Consider the following 19,314-nt stretch of genomic DNA (forward strand, 5'->3'; position numbering starts at 1 on the left):
TGATAGCATAATGGGGATTTCCCCCTGCCCACCCCTCAGACACACCCAGTTGGCTTCGGGTAGTTGGGAAAACCCCCAGAACTGCTTGAGGGGAGGAGAGGGGTGGGGATCGTTCTCTGGCAAGCCAAAATGCTTGTGCTGATGCAATGATCAGAAGACAGTGACGTTGAATTTCTCCCAGAGTTCTCCCATTGAGAACTAGGCTTCCAGGCCGTGATACCTTGTTTAAGCTATACAGTGGTGCCTCGCAAGACGAATTTAATTCGTTCCATGAGTCAATTTGTTTTGCGAAAAATTCGTCTTGCGAACCACGGTTTCCCATAGGAATGCATTGAAATTTCTTTTTTTGCCCATAGGAACGCATTAATTAAATTTCAATGCATTCCTATGGGAAACCGTGATTTGCAAGATGAATTTTTCGCAAAATGAATTCATCTTGCAAGTCACCATCAGATCGCAAAACGCATTCGTCTTGCGAAAAATTCGTCTTGCAGGGCATTCGTCTTGCGAGGTACCGCTGTAATGCCTTCCTGTGCTAATAATTGTTACATTCGTATTGATGATGTTTTCAGTGGATCAAGAACAGAACTTCCAGGACAAATACTTGTTTTATCGATTTTTGGACGATGAGCATGAAGATGCCCCCATGCCAACCGAGGAAGAGAAGAAAGAATGCGATGAAGAACTGCAAGACACCATGCTTCTGCTCTCGCAGATTGGACCAGATGCCCATATGAGGATGATCCTCAGAAAGCCGTAAGATAATCAACAATTACTGACTTGTCTCTGACAGCAGGTTGATACATTTTGAACCTTGAGCCTTATTCCCGATGCTAGATAACTAGGTTGCCGCTCGTCCTTCAAGAACTCTGTGGCCACAGTCCAACATTTGTCTGACACCTTTCTCATGGGAAGGTATTGTATCATGTTAATCCTGATCTTGTATTCCGTGGTACAGTCCAGACACAGATTTACCGTCTCATCTGTGGGAACTTGCACTAGTTTTGACAAGTTATCCTGGCCATACGATTAAAGTTTACAAGAGGTGTAGAATATTGGCTCGGTATTGGCTTGAAAAAATACTTCCCATTTGCATATCGGCACAGCTGCTGCCTTTGACTTGCAACTCTCCAAGAGGATGCAAAAAAAATCCTAGTATAATTACCGTGAAAGAAATAATGCAATTTCAAAAAGAAAAAGAAAAAAACCATGCTGAATAGATCACTTTGAGCATTTGATTGTATAATGACTCTGTTGCTTTAAAAGGTGCTTTCTATTGTTTCCAGTTTGAAACTCACTTGCAGAAAGTGTCACTTGTTTTGACAGGCAACTTTAAAAATTCTCTATTTATTACATTAACTGCAACGTTTTAACTGTCAATTGATGAAAGAAAGCCTGTAGTGTTGTTGTTTTTTTAAAAAAAAGAAGGCAGAAAAGAAAGCTGTAAGGGGGGGAATTGGCAGGCGCTTGTTGCTATTGGTAAGGTTGCCCCCCCCCCCCCCCGCTTTTCAAACATGCATTGCTAGAAATGTAAAATTAGCTTCCTTCTTTTTCAGTGCAAGCAACAAAGCTGTGAGTAGAAATCCATAGTTATGCGCCTGGAAAAATATTTGAAAGCTGTGACTTAATTTTTTTAACAAAAAATTATTTTGCAATTCAGGAATGACAGCCTAAATTGAATTTTTATTTCTTAATCTGCATTTAGCTAATTGCACAAATTCAAGCAGTTAAAAAGGATGAATCAAATCCAATATTTAACAAGGAAATTGTTAACTGTAACATGCAGTTGCTGTGCGACAAGGCTATGGATCCTTTCCTACTACCTTGCCCAGTTATCCAAGTGCCATACTGGGCATGTTACAAGATCTCTCGCAGTCTTTAAAAATACAGTGGTACCTCTGGTTCTGAACTTAATTGGTTCCGGAGGTCCGTTCTCAACTCAAAACTGTTCTTAACCTGAGGCGCGCTTTTGCTAATGGGGCCTCCGTGCGTGATTTCTGCTCACATCCTGGGGCAAAGTTCGCAACCAGGAGCACCTACTTCCGGATTAGCGGAGCTCATAACCCAAAGCATTTGCAAGGACAGTTCATAACCAGAGGCATTGCTGTATGTAAGGGGGTGGGCTTACAGGGAACAGCCACCCCTCATCAAATCCAGTTCTTCAAACGGCTCTGCCAACAGCGGCAGAGGAGGGGCAAGAGACAGGAAGGAGGAAATGAGCAGAGTGGTGCAGGGCTCAGGCAGCATCCAGAAGCACTGCCTACAGCCTGTGATACCCGCAAGGGAGGAGGGGTCAGCAGAGGTTTCTAGCGGGGAAACATCAGAGGGGCGTCCTTTCAAATTCACCCCGGAACTGAGGCGATCAGCGGCTCGCAAACGCAGGGGGGTGGAGATTTGGGGTCCCCAAACTACTCTGCTAGGGGAGGAGCCGAAAAGCGCCATTGGGAGAATCTGATGATACTGAGTAGACATGTTTTCATGAAGCTCTGGCACTGTAAATAATATTCACAATAAAAGTCTTAAAGACAAGACGGTTTGGAGTGCCGTTGGTCGAGGGTAGCCAGCAACCTCCCTGACACTGTACTTATAGCAGTTATGGGAAAGCCTGATTTTGATGGGGGAGCAGATTTACTCTTTTTCAAGCACTGTTTTTCTCATTAAAATCCCTCCCCCCGCCCCGCTCCATCCCACTGCCCGCCCTTAAGGTCAAGACGTACAGCAGGCCAGTATCAGCATCCAACACATTTTGGCAAATACTGTGGCCCACTAGCCCCAGCAGGGCCTACAGAGGCCATCCGCCTGCCTGCTCTACCACCAAGGATGGCGGAAGCTGCAGCAATGCTATTATTGCTCTCACCAAACACCTCCCCTGATCTAGCTGGTTGGCTGACATACCCAATGGTAGCACAGGAATTGGCTATGAGGGAGCCAGGTCACCACTGTTCTGCTCATATAAAAACAGTGTGGAAGGGAAGGTGGGGAGTCAAGTTATAAGAGAAATGTATAACATATTCGAAGTTTGAAATTAATTGGTCAAAGTGATGAAAATGTAATTTAAAAAATTAAACATTTTTTAAAGAAAGGTTGGGACACATCACTACAGTTCCCTATGCAATACCTGGCATATAGTAGACCCTAAATAAAATACAGGTAGGTAGCTGTGTTGGTCTGACGTAGTTGAAACAAAATAAAAAATTTCCTTCCAGTAGCACCTTAGAGACCAACTAAGTTTGTCATTGGTATGAGCTTCTGAAGAAGTGTGCATGCACACAAAAGTTCATATCAATGACAAAACTAAGTTGGTCTCTAAGGTGCTACTGGAAGGAATTTTTAAATTTTGTTTCGCCTAAATAAAATGATATTGACTGCCATCTTGTCCTCTACGCCCTGATCTTTTTTCTTCTTGGACAGAGGTTTATCCAAGTTTGCAATAAGAACAGGGATATGCAGGCACTGTGAGGCACAGCAGTGCTTATATACAGAGATGCAATTTTCATTCTTGCCCGCACGGCAGCAACAGAGAAACTCGGTGTCTGTGACCTTGATAGACTACCAAGCAGCCAACGGTGTTTACTGATCATGTAATTTCACCCAAGCTCTCCCTTCCACTAATGTGTAGTTTGCTTCTCCCGGAACCTCCCATTTACTTTATCTTGGGTATAACTAAGACATAGCTCACCCAACGGGTTTCCTGCAGAAAGTAGGTCTTCACACAGCAGGATCCGAGAAATCTACATCATTGGTGCACCACACCACTTAATATCTTCCCACACCTGGACAAGGAGAAGTCTGAGATGCCTCTGCAACAGACCGTGTGACATTTTCACTCGTGTTAAAGGAAAGCTTAAAGTATATATGAATCAGAACGGCATGTCTACCAGATAAAAAGCAGGTCGTTAATGCAGTGGGAATTTGGGGGCTTATACCTGCGTGGCTGCTTACCAAAACCAAACAAAAAACACCACAGATGAATGCAAGCGTGCGCACACATAAATTAGAAAGCACATTTGCAACTGCGCTGATGAAATACTGCCAGAAAATAATAAAAAGATGATACCTATACAGTTAAAAACTTCTAATTAGGTGCTGCTTTTAAAAGGTAATGATGACATGGAAAGGGGGGAAATCTTGAGGCTGCCAATCATCAAATATGCACATGTAGCAGTCACATTTGTGATTATCACCAGATATGACTTTCCAGAGCAGCCCTTTTCTCTGTCCAACCAACAACTGATGTGGATTTGGTGGGAAATCAAGACAGGGCCTTTTTAGTGGCTATATCGAGATTTTGAAAATTCATTTTCAAGGATGTTCATTTAGCCTCCTTGTTGCTCGGTTTCTGGCAGGTGGCAAAAAACCTTTTTATTTAAACAGGGCTCCCCCCCTTTTTTTCCTTTTGCCTGTTGCGTTGTGTTTAATCTCTCTTTTAAAATTTAACTATGTTTTTAAACTGGCTGCCATCTGATCTGCTTTTTATACAGTTTTATTACTTTTATGTAAATTGTTTATTTTTAATGGTGGAATTTATTAATGTTAAACTGTCTTATGGAAAGTCAAGAAGCAAACATAATGAATAATAAAACATGCCTTTGAATAGAAAAACCTAACCGTAGTCTGTTTTGCCGATGAAAATTATAACAACAAAAAAAGATGTTTCAACTAGAAATACACTTTTCCGTGTCTTTTCTTTTTGCTGTTATTCTGTGCTACTTTTCAAACATGTCCTATTGCAACTTAGTAAATGTTTTGCCTACATTTTAACCATTTTGCAGACCCAATCTCGCCGTGTGTACTTGGAAGAAAATTCCACTGATTTCTATGGTATATACTTCCAAGTCTGTCTGCACAGGATTCAAGTTATTTGTTAGAATAGTGTAGAATCAAGTCCAGACAAAGGTGACCGGGGTTGCGGCGCTCATCTCGCTTTCAGGCCAAGGGAGGTGGCGTTTGTCCACAGACAGCTATCCGGGTCATGTGGCCAGCTTTACTAAACCACTTCTGGCGCAACGGGTCACCGTGACAGAAACCAGAGTGCACGGAAATGCCATTTACCTTCCCGCCACAGCAGTACCTATTTATCTACTTGCACTGGCGTGCTTTCAAACTGCTAGGTTGGCAGGAGCTGGGACAGAGCAACGGGAGCTCACCTCGTCACAGGGATTCGAACCACCGACCTTCTGATTGGCAAGCCCAAGAGGCTCAGTGGTTTAGACCACAGCACCACCTGCTTCCCCACCAAAATCTCCCTATAGCTGTACTAAAGCAGCTTTTGCTTTATATTGACTAACATAATAAACTCATAATGTCATAATGTAATGTTTCACACACGCACGCACAAAATGCAGTCTCCTGTGTGCCATGTTATCATTGACAACGGCTTTTCAAACATGGCGGTTCAGCCGAGAGATCTTGACTTTTTTGCAGACTTTTCTGCCATGAAAAGGTATTCATGGGCCAGAAATTAAAAGCGACTCTTCATTCAATACATTCCAATTAGAAACCACAACCCCCCTCCCCCTCCCCCCAAAAAACCTGCTTTGAAATTCTGGCTCCAGAAAAGTTTAGCAACTCTGTTATAGGCACACTTGATGAAAAATAGCTTCCTTGACAGATCTGTGAGGTAAAGTCACTTTAGATTTCAAATGACCTTTTTGGGGACTACATCTATTTAAATGAGAAATTCCAGCCCACTTCTTTTTTGGCAAAGATGAAATACCGTAACTGCTGAGTGAAAAGATTGCCGGGTAGTGCCACAAACCTTTCTCTCTCCCTCTCTCTCTTCCTCCCTCATACATTATTTATACGGTCGGTTGAAAAGAAGGGAGCTTCACACAGGCGGCAAATACACCTCTATTTAGTGTGACTCTTCTGGCCAGGACGATGAGATTTTTTTTAGAGTTTTGAATCATTTCAAAGCAAAGTCAGCCATTTTGCAGTTTTTGTTAATAAAGAGAGAGATGGAGAGAAAAAGCACCCTGTAAGAATGTAAAGGGAACCTTGCTAGATCAGACCAAAAACCTATCTGGTCCAGGACCCTGTTTCTCCACAGTGGCCAATCAAATGCCTCTGCGGAGCCCATAACCAGGACATAACACAATGGTCCTCTCCTGCTGTGGTTCCTTAGCAACAGCTATTCTCCGCGTTGAGGCAGCAAGCCCAAAATTCCTTACCCCAGCTATAGAGAGGAAGGAATTATTTGATTCCAGGTATAGATAGTTTTGGGGGATGCTTTGGTAAAGGACCCCTGGACGGTTAAGTCCAGTCAAAGGCGACTATGGGGTTGTGGCGCTCATCTCGCTTTCAAGCCAAGGGAGCCAGCGTTTGTCCACAGACAGCTTTCCGGGTCTTGTGGCCAGCAGGACTAAACCGCTTCTGGCGCAACTGAACACCGTGACGGAAACCAGAGTGCACGGAAATGCTGTTTACCTTCCCGCTGCAGCAGTACCTACTTGCACTGGTGTGCTTTCGAACTGCTAGGTTGGCAGGAGCTGGGACAGAGCAACGGGAGCTCACTCCGTCGTGTGGATTTGAAGCACCGACCTTCCGATCCGCAAGCCCAAGAGGCTCGGGTTTAGACCACAGCGCCACCCGCATCCCTTTACCCTTTATCTTGCTTTGGTGAATACAATGTGTGAATACAATTAATCTGTTTGAAGAATATGCAAGACTACAAAATGCTCTTGTATGGAAGCAATTAGTTTTCAAATCGGTTAACTATGGTCAGGTAGTATGCTCTGAAAGCCCATAAGGCTGCCATCTTGCAGAAGTTGATTAGGGCTGGATCTGATCAGTGTCTGGACGGCTGACTTCCTGTAGCTGTAGCCACATGTATGTCACCTTGGGTTCTTTGACGAAATAAAGGTAGAAAATAAATGTAAGACAAGAACAACAAAAACTCCTTGATCTCATATGACCAAACAGTTCACTTACATTTAGTTTGCGATATTCTGCTGCTGTTCAGTTTGTAATATTTGTGTGTGTTTTATCATAGGCCTGGCCAGAGAACTGCTGATGACCTAGAAATCATATATGAAGAAATTCTCCACATTAAGGCTTTGTCTCATCTTTCAACAACAGTGAGCATTTTATATTTTGTGACCCTTAATGGCAAACAAACAAATAGAATTGTAGCTGGCCGATGCCTCCCTCTATACAAAAGGGACATAGTATTGGATTGTGGGGACAAGCGCTGTCCCAGCCAATCATTTTGTTACACATGCATGATGATTTGTGCTCATGATGGTATCTGGGCAGTTACACACAATCAGACTTTTCAATACTATTTGTACCTGAAAAATAAGTTTCAGGTGCAGACTTGCCACTTCATTTCCCATCTTTTCATGTCCCATTACTACCTGCTGAAACACCAGCACTTTTTATATATCACAAATATGAGTTTTGTTGCACTATAGTGCCAGAGTGCCCCAACAGCAATAATGTAGTAACCTTGAGGAAGGATTGCAGAACGATTTATAAATTAGGTGCGAACAGTCCAGTATATATCCACCACAACTGTCTTGTTGTTGTTGTTGCAATGACACGTTGCAGAATATACTTCAAAAACAAAAGAAAACCCAGCAATCCATACATATATAAGAGTGACTGGATGGGCTCATGTGGTGTCTGAGCTGGTGTCCTCCATATAAATGCATTTATACAAGGAATTCGTGCGCTCTGGGGTTTGATTATTTCGATCCCATAGCACTATGTCAGACTGCTGTCTACCACTTTCTGCTAAATCCTACCAAATTATTTAGAGAGCCATGTACTTTCTGCATGACTTTTCATACTCTATTTGCATTCCACAACAGATGCAGTAGCGACCCTACATCGATGAAGATGCTCAACGCTGCTTTCTGTGACTGTTTTGGCACCCGTTCCCTTCCGAACCCTCCCCCCCCCTTCCTATGAGTTTATATATAGCTACACAAGTCAGGGATGTAAAAACAAAACTATAATGCTTGTTGTTTGTCTTGCTTCAAGGTAAAGCGGGAGCTAGCAGGTGTTCTAGTGTTCGAGTCACATCCCAAAGCAGGAACCGTCTGTAAGTGAAATTAATTTTATCGCGGGTTTACACTTGAGCTAACCGTATTGACCTAATTGCTTTTGGCACTGCAGTTGAAAACTCAGTACCTGCGGGCGAAAAAGGAGCACAAAACCTTAAGGAATTTGCTGGGCCATTTGTACTGGGTTGTGCATCCCATGTTACCTGAGCAGCTGAGCACAAGAGTCTTTTACCTTATTCTGGGCAATTCTACCCCCTGCCCCCCATTTTCATTGCAGTTCTGTTTAACACAGCCCACAAAGTTTGGCAGGTCTCCTCAAAACCTTCTAGAGAGTGTTTGGAGGTGGGGTACAAGGGGCTGTAGGGAAGAGGGTAAGGAAATATCTGTTGCATGAGCTTTTCTTCTGCATGCTCAACCTTGGACAAAATCCAGTGCTATTTTTTTCTAGAAAAAGAGGTGCCAGAACTTGACAGCCATATGTCAAGAATGCTTTGATGGTGTTTCCTGCTTGGCAGGGGGTTGGACTGGATGGCCCTTGTGGTCTCTTCCAACTCTATGATTCTATTCTATGATTCTATGAACTCACCTTGAACGCTTCCCTCATTCTCCTACAAATGGCAATGGCGCCCACCAGAGAGGTGCTGGAACTGAGTGTCTCTTGAGTTCCCCTGAAAAAAAAGCCCCTGGATAAATCCCATTATGCATGGGATGAATTTGATACAGGACTTGGATCTTGGTTAATCACAGGGAAGGATTTAATGGGCCCTTTTTGTTCTCTGTGAGAGTGAATTGGAAATGCATAGGAAATGCCCACTTTTCAGAATGGGATGCTTATTCCATCCATTTTTATCTGGTAGTATGTCATGGGGATCTTAATGGTGCATACTTCCAAGTCTTAGAAAAGAAGGGAGAGAGAGGTTCTAGCTGAACCTACTTCCTGGTGTGAGGATGGTGGTGGTGATGATATTTATATGCCACCCATCTCACTGGGTTGCCCCAGCCACTCTGGGTGGCTCCCAACAAAATATTAAGAACACAAGAAAACATCAAACATTAGTTTTCTTCTCCCAGGGAGCTTTGACATACAGGAACATTGAATACTCAGCTGTAGTCAGAAGAAGAATCTTGTTTGTGCTTTGCCTTCTACCACCTCAGAACCCCAGTACTTCAGTCTTCTGTGGGTTCCCCGCTCCTGTTGTGCTTGTAAGGTGTTGAATGTTCTTCTTTTATCAGTAAATAAATCTTATTACTGCCTCTCCTCCCTGGCCACTTTACATTATTCTCTCCCTCCCTCCCTCTCTCTTCTGCAGTATTTAATCAGGGAGAAGAAGGAACTTCTTGGTACATTATTCTGAAAGGATCAGTAAATGTAGTCATTTATGGCAAGGTACTGTTTTAAGATTCTTAGTATTTCTCATATTTCATGTATAGGTGATGCCCGGAATGGAATGCCAGCATAAAATGGTTGTCATTTGGATGTGCCTAAAATTATCACTGTCGTTATGTGAAAGAAAATGTGTGCTGTGTGTTGTGAAAATGTTTGTTTTCTACTGTGGAAGCAATGGGCAGTATCCAGCCAAATACCGTATTTTCCTGTGTATAAGACGAGGTTATTTAATTTTTTTTAATGCTAAAAAATGGGGGTCATCTCATACATGGATAGTGGAGAGTTGGGATGGGCGATTGGTGGCTGCCGCGAGCAGGAGATTGTCAACAGTGTTTTTGCGAGTGATTGGTGGGTGCAGCAATGTCCTCTGGGTATTGGCTGCTGCGGCAATTGGGCGGGCGATTGGTGGGTGCTTTTGGTGAGCGTGCAGATGATTGGTGGCTTCGTCAATGTGTGTGCAATTGGCTGTAGCAGTCCTGCAGGTGAGTGATTTTCAGTTCCCCCCGCCCCCCCAAAAAAGCTCAACAAGTCTGGGCAATCTTCCCCCATTTTCTCAATTTGGAGTCCCAAAAAAGAGGGGCATGGGGGCGTCTTATACATGGAAAAATACTGTAGATCCACTAGCACAAGGACCGTTGACCATTATAACTTCCCCTCCCTGTTCTTTCCCTGTGGATCTGTGCGCTCTCCCTTATTCTGTGGGAACCCCAAGAACAGATTTAGGGGACATACCCAACAGCCAGAAGCTAGAAAAGGCTGTGAGTGAATTCCCCGTTCCTAATAGCCAGAACAGATGGATCTGGGTTTAGAGGGCCCAATTGTCTCTTGTCAGCATAATGCAGCTTCATGCGTCCAACCCAAACAACTGTGGTTCCTTTTAAACCTGAAGTTATACTGCAATTTATGTTGCTATTTGCACGCTGTGAGCCGTTCTGATGACATATTTAAGGGCAAAATAGCATAGGAGATTTTTAAATAAAACAAACCAAATATTCTCTTTAGTGTTAAGGAAAAACTAGATCCTCTGTCATTGGACGCTACATTATAACAAATGGGATTGAGTTAATAGGGCAGTCTGATAGCAGGCAAGAATACATATCAGAAACTGGCCGTCTTTTATTCAACAAACTTGATTTAAAAAATTTGACTTCATTAAAAAAAGAAAAGGAAAGTTCCCACCATTAGCGGAGCCCAAAGTCAGTCTGTCTCTGAAACAAATTTCAGAGAACAAACCCCATTCTTCTTTTTTTGCCTTTGCCTTTCTGTAGCATTAGTAATAACCAGCTGCCATGTATTGTCTTCTCATTGTTATTTTGGCTGTTAAATTTCCTGCCAGATACATTTGTTATAGTATTTGGCTTAGAAATCCTGTGTTTGCACATGGAGCGTCAATGGGACAAACTCCCCAATTACGGTTTCTCTGTGTAAATGCGTTTTTCTTCTTCTTGTTGTTGTTTTTAGGGCGTGGTATGTACCCTACACGAAGGCGATGATTTTGGCAAGCTAGCATTAGTGAACGATGCTCCAAGAGCCGCTTCCATTGTTCTGCGAGAAGATAACTGCCACTTCTTGAGAGTCGACAAGGAAGACTTTAATAGGATACTGCGGGTAAGTTAAGAGTTCACCCAACTTTTAAGAGCTTGCTCTAGAGCGCTGCGGACATTTCGCAACTCTCCCTTCGCTTCCTTCGCTCACCTGTGCACAAACGTAAGCCATCGCTGGCAGCTGTTGCACCACGGCTGGTGCAAAAACGGTGGTGAAAGAGGGTGTTGTAGTCTCTGCAGCAGTGGAGCACACTGCTGAACTTTGCAAAAACCATTGTGCTTACACTTGGCCATGGAGAGAATGATTATGACTGGAATATGCGGCAATCTTACTACTAGTCGTCATGGTGGTGGTGATAGAAGTATAGTGCTAATAGTACTACTCATAATTGGTTAAGCATTAAGTAAGGAATCTGAATCCAGTTTTGTACTGGGGGGAAAGGATTCAGTAAACCTAAGGAACCTAAGGCAAAGCCTTCCCTTTGAACCACGAAAAAAGAGATCTGGGAAAATGGATAAATTTTCTATGGAGCCCAGATAAAAAGAATGTGTTTAACACTACAGCTGTAATGCAGGAAGATTCATGGATAGATAAAGGAAGTAGAAAAAGCTGCTTAGGTTGGTGAAATCTCAACCTAACTGAACACGAATGTTGTGATCTACAGTCCTGAAGACCCAAGAGAATTTCGTTTGTTTATTGACTTTATATCCCTCCTTTTTCTCCAGAGAGTTCAAGTTTTCCCCCCTCCTCATTTAATCCTCACAACAACCCTGTGAAGGAGGTTAGGCTGAGAGATTGTGACTGGCCCAATGCCACCCAATGAGCTTCATGGCTGAGTGGGGATTTGAACCCTGGTCTCCGAGGTCATAGTCCAACACTCTTAACCATTACACCACACTGACTTCAGTCGTGCTGGAAATACATGGACCTTAACTTAGTTGCAAGTTTCATACAACTTGCCCCACAGATGCCAATAACACTAAAGGGCAGCTATCTTTCCCGGGATGGGGTCCCATACCTTTTCTTTCACCTCTAGGAGTATAAAACCATATATGAATGGCCTTTTAATTTTCATTTGCAGCACAGCTTTTTACCAAGTTGTTTCTATCTGGTGTGTTAATTATTTTAAAAAATCATCTTTCAGGATGTCGAAGCAAACACAGTCAGACTTAAGGAACATGACCAAGATGTCTTGGTACTAGAGAAGATCCCAGCAGGAAACAGGGCTCCCAATCAAGGAAACTCGCAGCCTCCTCAGCACAAGTATGATTTAATTCCACAGTGTTGATGCAAAACTATGATTAACGCTTCCAAATGGTTTTATTTAGCCAATAGTCTTTTCTTCCTGCCTTTGAAAGAGTGCATTATGTCGCATTTGAAAAGATATCACCAGCTGGTCACATGCCCTGCAGCGCACAACATATATCAACTTGCAAACGCATTAGCTGTGGCCCTTTAGCTGTCAAAAATCAACTCTATGCAGGTCTCGCTGTAAATAGTCCCCCATGTGCAAAATCTGTTCACAGACCATAAAGAATGTTATTACTGAGAAGAGTAATTACTGATAAAAAAAGCTTTTAAAAGCACATTCGCTTTGCTATTAAGAAAACATAATTTTTTATTATTTATTTCCAATTCTTAAAGTGCACATCTATCTCTTTAGTCGCCTTGCATCAAGTTGTTTGGTCCAATTCCTACAGGGTGTACTGAAGGACTGCCTTCAGAGGTCCTTTAAAGTTTGCGTAGGTACTTATCCCCTTGTCTTAGGGGTTGCATATCTCCATACCCTCCAACCTTTCTCCAATGAAAATAGGAATGTCCTAAGGAAAAGCAGGACATTCCAGGATCAAATGAGAAACCAGGACAGCTTCTGTAAATCTGGGACTGACCCTGGAAAATAGGGAAGAAGAAGGAGTTTGGACTTGATATCCCGCCTTTCATTCCCCTTAAGTTAGGCATCCCCAAACTTCAGCCCTCCAGATGTTTTGGACTACAATTCCCATCATCCCTGACCACTGGTCCTGTTAGCTAGGGATCATGGGAGTTGTAGGCCAAAACATCTGGTGGGCCGCAGTTTGGGGATGCCTGCCTTAAGGGGTCTCAAAGCAGCTAACAATCTCCTTTCCCTTCCTCTCCCACAACAAACACTCTGTGAGGTGAGTGAGGCTGAGAGACTTCAGAGAAGTGTGACTAGCCCAAGGTCACCCAGCAGCTGCATGTGGAGGAGCGGGGAAGCGAATCCGGTTCACCGGATTACGAGTCCACCGCTCTTAACCACTACACCACACTGACACTTGGAAGGTCTGGAGTAATTAAGTGCCTATGAGTAATCATAAGCAGCTTTCATGTCTCTGGGATAATTGTTCCCAGTACACAAGGTGCCAGTGTCTAGAACTGGCTTCTTTCATTTGGGAAATGGCAAAGGCTGGAAAAGGCTTAAGGTTTGGGGACAAATGACCCGAGATGCAATTTGGGGCTGTTCCCCGTTCCCCAATGCTTCATCTCTCTTGCAGTGTTCAAAGGGATGTTGCTAGCAGAGCCCACTGTGAAGCACTCCCTATGCCCCTCTCCCTTTACGGGCAAACACATCTTCTCTTTGCCGACTGATCTCTTGCAGAGTACTGCTGCCAACTAGTCTCCAGGCACCGCATGCCACTTCCACAATTTCGTTTCCACTTTCATATTGAAAGTGCAGCAAGCTCTCTCTCTCTCTTTCTCTGCTTCTCCCCAAGACACACAGTTAGTATCTCTGCAAGTATCTCTCTGTGCACTTGGCTTAACAAGAGGTTTGCATTCTTGGGACATCAATGCAGCTCTTCCCAAAGGGCTGGCAGGTAAAAGAACCGTATGATGGCCAGTCCTCAAAGTGAGGAGAAGCTCCCAGGAGCTCAGCTCCACTACTTATTTCTCAGCAGGAGCTTTTTTTTTTTTTAGGGGGGAAGTTTCCTAGATTTCCCCCTATACTTGAACGCAGTAAAATGATGCAAAGTTGTAAGAAGAACCAAGAGGTTCACTAAAAGAAACGCATTTACTACGGAAGGAAATAGGAAAGCTTAATAGATAAGTTCCTATTTTTCAGTGAACCACAGTAGTTTGATGCTCAGAGAAGTGACAAATGGGGCCTATTACCTTATTTCGTGATGGCTGCCTTAGCTACTGTTTTTCGAAGGCTACTTGGGGATACGAGCCAATTGGCTCAAATTGGGGAGAAGGTACAGATTTCCTAAGGACCTTTCCCCTCGTAATTCAAATGCTGCAACAGCAAGAGGCAACTCCGTGACCCACCCCTCCTCCCTTTTGGGATCACATCTTAGCTGTTGCCATTGGCCGTCGCAGAGCATTGGGCTAAAAAAGAGAGAGAAAGAAATCAAACAAGCTTACAAATGCGTAACATAGGAAGATGACCACACATGAAGCATCTTCAGAAAACATCACAGCTTGGATCCCAAAGCAGCACATCACAAGGAACTTCATTCTGATCAAGGCTAGCTCGACTACGAGGCAAAGTGAGATGGCGGCCTCAGGTGAATTGGATACTGGGTGTCTGTTTATGTGGAAGTTGTGGGAGACCACCCCCAGTTGTGCACTTCTGCTGGAGGACAGAACTGTGCCGTGTGGCCATTTCTGCAACCCCTAAGTTTGTCTGTTGCTCTTGACAGTGATTGAGGACGCTGTCCCATTGCCAGTATCACAGTAAGATTCAGTGGCCAACCTGGTCTGCTTCTGTATGCAGAATGGTGGTTGCTGTGTGCGTGTGCGTGCGCCATCTTGCCTTTTAAGTCCAGAGAGCAAATGAGCTGGCCCTGTTCCTAAACGTGCCTGTTTCCCATCCCAACTGACCCAGCGGCCATATTGACCATGCTTTGGCTCTCTTCTTGACTGTTGCAAACTGGGGAGGCTGGCTTATTGAGAACAAATTGGTCACCAGACCACCAGCCTCTATCTGCCCCTCAACCAACTACCTGCCTTAACATGCTGCCCATCCAAGGTGCAGCACAGCCTGCCAGCTTCCTCCTCCTCCTCCTCCTCCTCCTCCTCCTCCTCCTCCTCCTCCTCCTCCTCCTCCTCCTCCTCCTCCTCCTCCTCCGTCTCAGTGTTGCCTTTTGTAGAAAGAGGAAAATGAGGACAGAACTAGAATGAGTTGGCTCTGTCTGTCATTGGCTCCATCTCCGTCTAATGTGGGGCTCCTTGCTTTCCACCCTACTAGCCCCAGCGGGGAACAGCTGCCACTCAAATTGTCTAGTGGCAGACGCTTATTTTTTGGTGTCACTATTGTGTCCCATATTTCCACTGCTCTGCTGCCAGTTCTATTCCCCACTCCTGTAAAAACAACTCACTTGCCTTTTTTTGCCCTTTTTCTCCAATTGAAGCTACTAAAACAGGTCGTCTGGTATTAAAGCCAAGCGTGTCATATTGCAAAACGTATGTTAGAATCAACCAAGATGTAAAGATATTCTACGCTGGGTCTCTTTCCTATGCTAAAGCTTTACACTCATATTCACCTTCTCTTTTCAACAAGCTCAGAGTCGTTTTTTAGGTCACTGTTTCTTTTCTTCCTTTACTCAGGTATATCGTGATGTCAGGAACGCCCGAGAAAATTCTAGAACACTTCCTGGAAACAATGCGTCTCGAATCAGCATTAAGCGAAGGGACAGGTAGAATGTTTAAATAAAGATGTCAGTGCAATTGTAGATCAATGTAAGAAGTGAATGCTGCAGTCCAACATTTCCAAACTGCAGACATTCGATTTAAACTGGGGCTTAAGCACCCGGGTTCTTTGGCCGCGAGTGCAGCTCAGTCTTGCTTTTGTACTGAGTGTAGCTGTTGCATTCAGTGTGTGTTAGAAAGAGCTATAACCTTGAAACAACCTTATGGTAGTGCCCTAAAAAGTAGGGGAGGGCCAGTATCAAGTTTGCAGCTTCTCTTAGGGACATTTTGTTTCATTTTCCAAAACCTTCCAGTACAACTTCACTTTTGAAAAGTATTTTGAAACAGTCGTTTTCCAAAATATCTTGGGGCAGTATTCCATTTGTTAGCAGGCAACTGGAAATTTGAACCACAATGTTTCTTTCTCGGCTTGTCAGATCACAAACATCTGCAATCACTGATTCTCTCCCCCCCCCCAAACTTTTGCATTACTTTGAATTTGTTTTTGTTTGGTTTAAGCAGTTTGTTTGCATAGTAGCAGTGAAAACAATGCCCTGGCAAACATCCCATTGTTTTTTGTACACTTTCCACTGGAATACATTTCCTTTTGCGTTAGAGGGCATTGGGGACCACATAAATTTGATCTGAGCCAGTTGATTTCAGGGAAAATATCCAGGATTAAAACGATTCACTTTTTTCACCAAAGATTTGACTGATTGGTTAAAAACATATGAAAGTCACTCCCAAACACTGGAACTATATTTTGCTCCTTCATATACAGTGGTGCCTCGACTTACGAATTTAATCCGTTCCAAAGGCACCTTCGTAAGTCGAAAAACGCCATTGGAAACGCGATTTCCCATAGGAATGCATTGAAGACAGAAAAATTTGTAAGTCGAAGCAACCCTATCTAAAAATTCATAAGTCGAAAAATCCCTATCTAAAACCGCCACGGTTTTTTATGGATGGCGAGACATTCGTAAGCGCGTGGCCATTCCCCCCAATTGTAAGTCGAAAAATTCGGTTGTCGAGTCGTTCGTAAGTTGAGGTACTACTGTATCTAGCCCATACACCCAATCACCCCATCTATTTAGATATAAGTCCCACTACATTCAATGGGGCTTAAGTGCATTGAGTATTGGACCTGGGAACAAGTCCTACTGAAATCAAAGAGACTTGCTTCTCTTTGTCTAGGGTTGTGCAGCTAATTAATTGCTTTTAATGTGCAAAACACATCTGGTATAACTCTTTTTGTGCTGTTTAAGGGGGAGGAGGGAACAATATATTTTGCAATGATGAGAAATTATATTGGGAGGGCATGCGGGAATATAACTTTCTGTTACTTTTGATTTTCACAGATGCTGGTGTACATGATTTTGTTATGATGCACTGCATATTCATGCCAAATAATCAGCTTTGTCCGGCTTTGATGGCTCAATATCCTTTTTGAATGTTTTTTTTTTAAAAAAATAAAACCAAAACATAGTAGACACCTAATTCAGTGGTAAGCAAGGCTGGCATCAACGCTTGGAGTGGCCGGGAAGCTGCTGATGTACCACATCCATTAGTGGACCCTCTCTGTCAAGAAACCCCCTGGAAGTTAAGCAAGAAAGTCAAGAAGGGAGATTCAACTCTTGGGAGCTTTAGCTCTTTCTCACTTTGTTTTGTTACAATGCTGTGCAGCGTTTCCCAGGATTAAGTCCCACTGTGTTCGACATGATTTACTCCCAGGTCAGGGATGTGGGTGGCACTCTAAACCCCTGAGCCTCTTGGGCTTGCCAATCAGAAGGTCAGCGGTTCAAATCCCGTTGCTCTGCCCCAGCTCCTGCCAACCCAGCAGTTCGAAAGCACACCAGTCCAAGTAGATAAATAGGTAGCACTGCGGCAGGAAGGTCAACAGTGTTTCCGTGTGCTCTGGCTTCCGTCACGGTGTTCCGTTGCGCCAGAAGCGGTTTAGTCCTGCTGGCCACATGACCCAGAAAGCTGTCTGTGGGCAAACGCCGGCTCCCTCAGCCTGAAAGCGAGATGATCGCCGCAACCCCATAGTCGCCTTTGGCTGGACTTAACCGTCCAGGGGTCCTTTACTCTTACCCTTACTCCCAGGTCAGAGTACATAAGATGGGAGCCTGTGAGTATTAGTCATTCCAGCATGGTGGAACTAAACTCTCAAGCCATCTCATCCCTAGAGCAAGATTAACCAATATGGATGGAACACCTGCCTTAAGCCTAATGCTATGAATGACTGCGAGTATTTTGCAAGCCATTTCCCCCATGCTCATAAGAACCTGAGAAAAGCCCTGTTGGGTCAACCTAAGGTTCATATAGTCCTGAACCCCATTCTCAAGGGGGCCATCCAGATGCCTAAGGGAATCCCACAAGCAGGGCATGAGTGCAACAGCACTTCTGATCCCTGGCAACTCTGCCTCCTATTGTCTCCCTTGCTTGTTTCTCCTCCACCTCCATCCCCAAGTGTTGGCTTTACCCACCAGCAGGTTATACCATATCATTTAAAATAATGAGCTATTTTCAAATTTCTACATCGGCTTGCATAATCGCCCTGGAAACCAGATCTGTTTGAGTGCTATTGTGGTGCCACAAATAGCAAAGGCAATTAAAAATCTGTGACATGTGTTGAGGAAAGCAACAAAAGCCGCATAAATACAGCCCAGCTGACGGTATTTGTGCGTGTGTGTTTTGTGTGACTGGAGCAAAACCTCCTTTTTCCCCCCACCAGAGAAACAGATGAACTAAATGTTGGAAGTACAGAAATCCTGCTTGGCTTCAGTCACGTTGCGCAGGATATACAGTGGTACCTCGGTTTAAGTACACAATTGGTTCCGGAAGTCTGTACTTAACCTGAAGCGAACTTTCCCATTGAAAGTAATGGAAAGTGGATTAATCCGTTCCAGACGGGTCCGCAGAGTACTTAAACTGAAAGTACTCAAACCGAAGCGTACTGAAACCGAGGTATGACTGTAGACTGTAGACTGTAGCACAGAACCTAGCATAGATTTAATTCACATTCTTCTGGCTTTTCCTTTCCTTGGGGTCTGGCCTCTCTTGGATTTCAGCTTCCTTATTGTTCACTAAATGTAGCCTTGCCTGGTCTCCAGGGGTTGACTTAAGACTGTGTGCACATTACTGGCTTAAAACAGAACTAGGTCCAGATGGGCAGGGATGTTGTTGTTGTTGTTGTTGTTGTTGTGTATTCGAAATGAAGTTAGTTTGGGGGAAAATGGATCAAACCTCAGCATTTCCCAAGGAACAACAGGATAGATATGGGTTGTGTGGCGAACGTCGTGTCCGCACCACTTCCCAAACCAATGTTGGGAGTGTACTGGATGCGGAAGTGTGTACACAGCCTTGTTGTTGTTTAGTCGTGTCCGACTCTTTGTGACCCCATGGACCAGAGCACGCCAGGCACTCCTGTCTTCCACTGCCTCCCGCAGTTTGGTCAAACTCATGTTCGTAGCTTCGAGAACACTGTCCAGTCATCTCGTCCTCTGTCGTCCCCTTCTCCTAGTGCCCTCAATCTTTCCCAACATCAGGGTCTTTTCCAAGGATTCTTCTCTTCTCATGAGGTGGCCAAAGTATTGGAGCCTCAGCTTCAGGATCTGTCCTTCCAGTGAGCACTCAGGGCTGATTTCCTTCAGAATGGATAGGTTTGATCTTCTTGCAGTCCATGGGACTCTCAAGAGTCTCCTCCAGCACCATAATTCAAAAGCATCA

The 19,314-nt window shown here is 44.0% G+C and overlaps 1 protein-coding gene across 4 annotated transcripts in view; it reads left to right on the forward strand.

The window, feature by feature from the left end:
• RAPGEF4 (Rap guanine nucleotide exchange factor 4) overlaps positions 1–19,314 on the forward strand; it is a 150,950-nt gene that overhangs the window by 97,873 nt on the left and 33,763 nt on the right. For all 4 annotated transcript variants that reach the window (XM_035135206.3, XM_035135200.3, XM_088658969.1 and 1 more), the window contains 8 exons: positions 573–756; positions 6,992–7,076; positions 7,984–8,044; positions 9,317–9,393; positions 10,855–11,001; positions 12,083–12,201; positions 15,505–15,593; positions 16,944–17,022. In XM_035135206.3, coding sequence (XP_034991097.3) covers positions 573–756; positions 6,992–7,076; positions 7,984–8,044; positions 9,317–9,393; positions 10,855–11,001; positions 12,083–12,201; positions 15,505–15,593; positions 16,944–17,022 — 841 coding nt within the window. The remainder of the gene's footprint in view (positions 1–572; positions 757–6,991; positions 7,077–7,983; positions 8,045–9,316; positions 9,394–10,854; positions 11,002–12,082; positions 12,202–15,504; positions 15,594–16,943; positions 17,023–19,314) is intronic.

The sequence above is a fragment of the Zootoca vivipara genome, chromosome 1 (genome assembly GCF_965207765.1).
Source record: "Zootoca vivipara chromosome 1, rZooViv2.hap1.1, whole genome shotgun sequence".
Classification (NCBI taxonomy): Eukaryota; Metazoa; Chordata; class Lepidosauria; order Squamata; family Lacertidae; genus Zootoca; species Zootoca vivipara.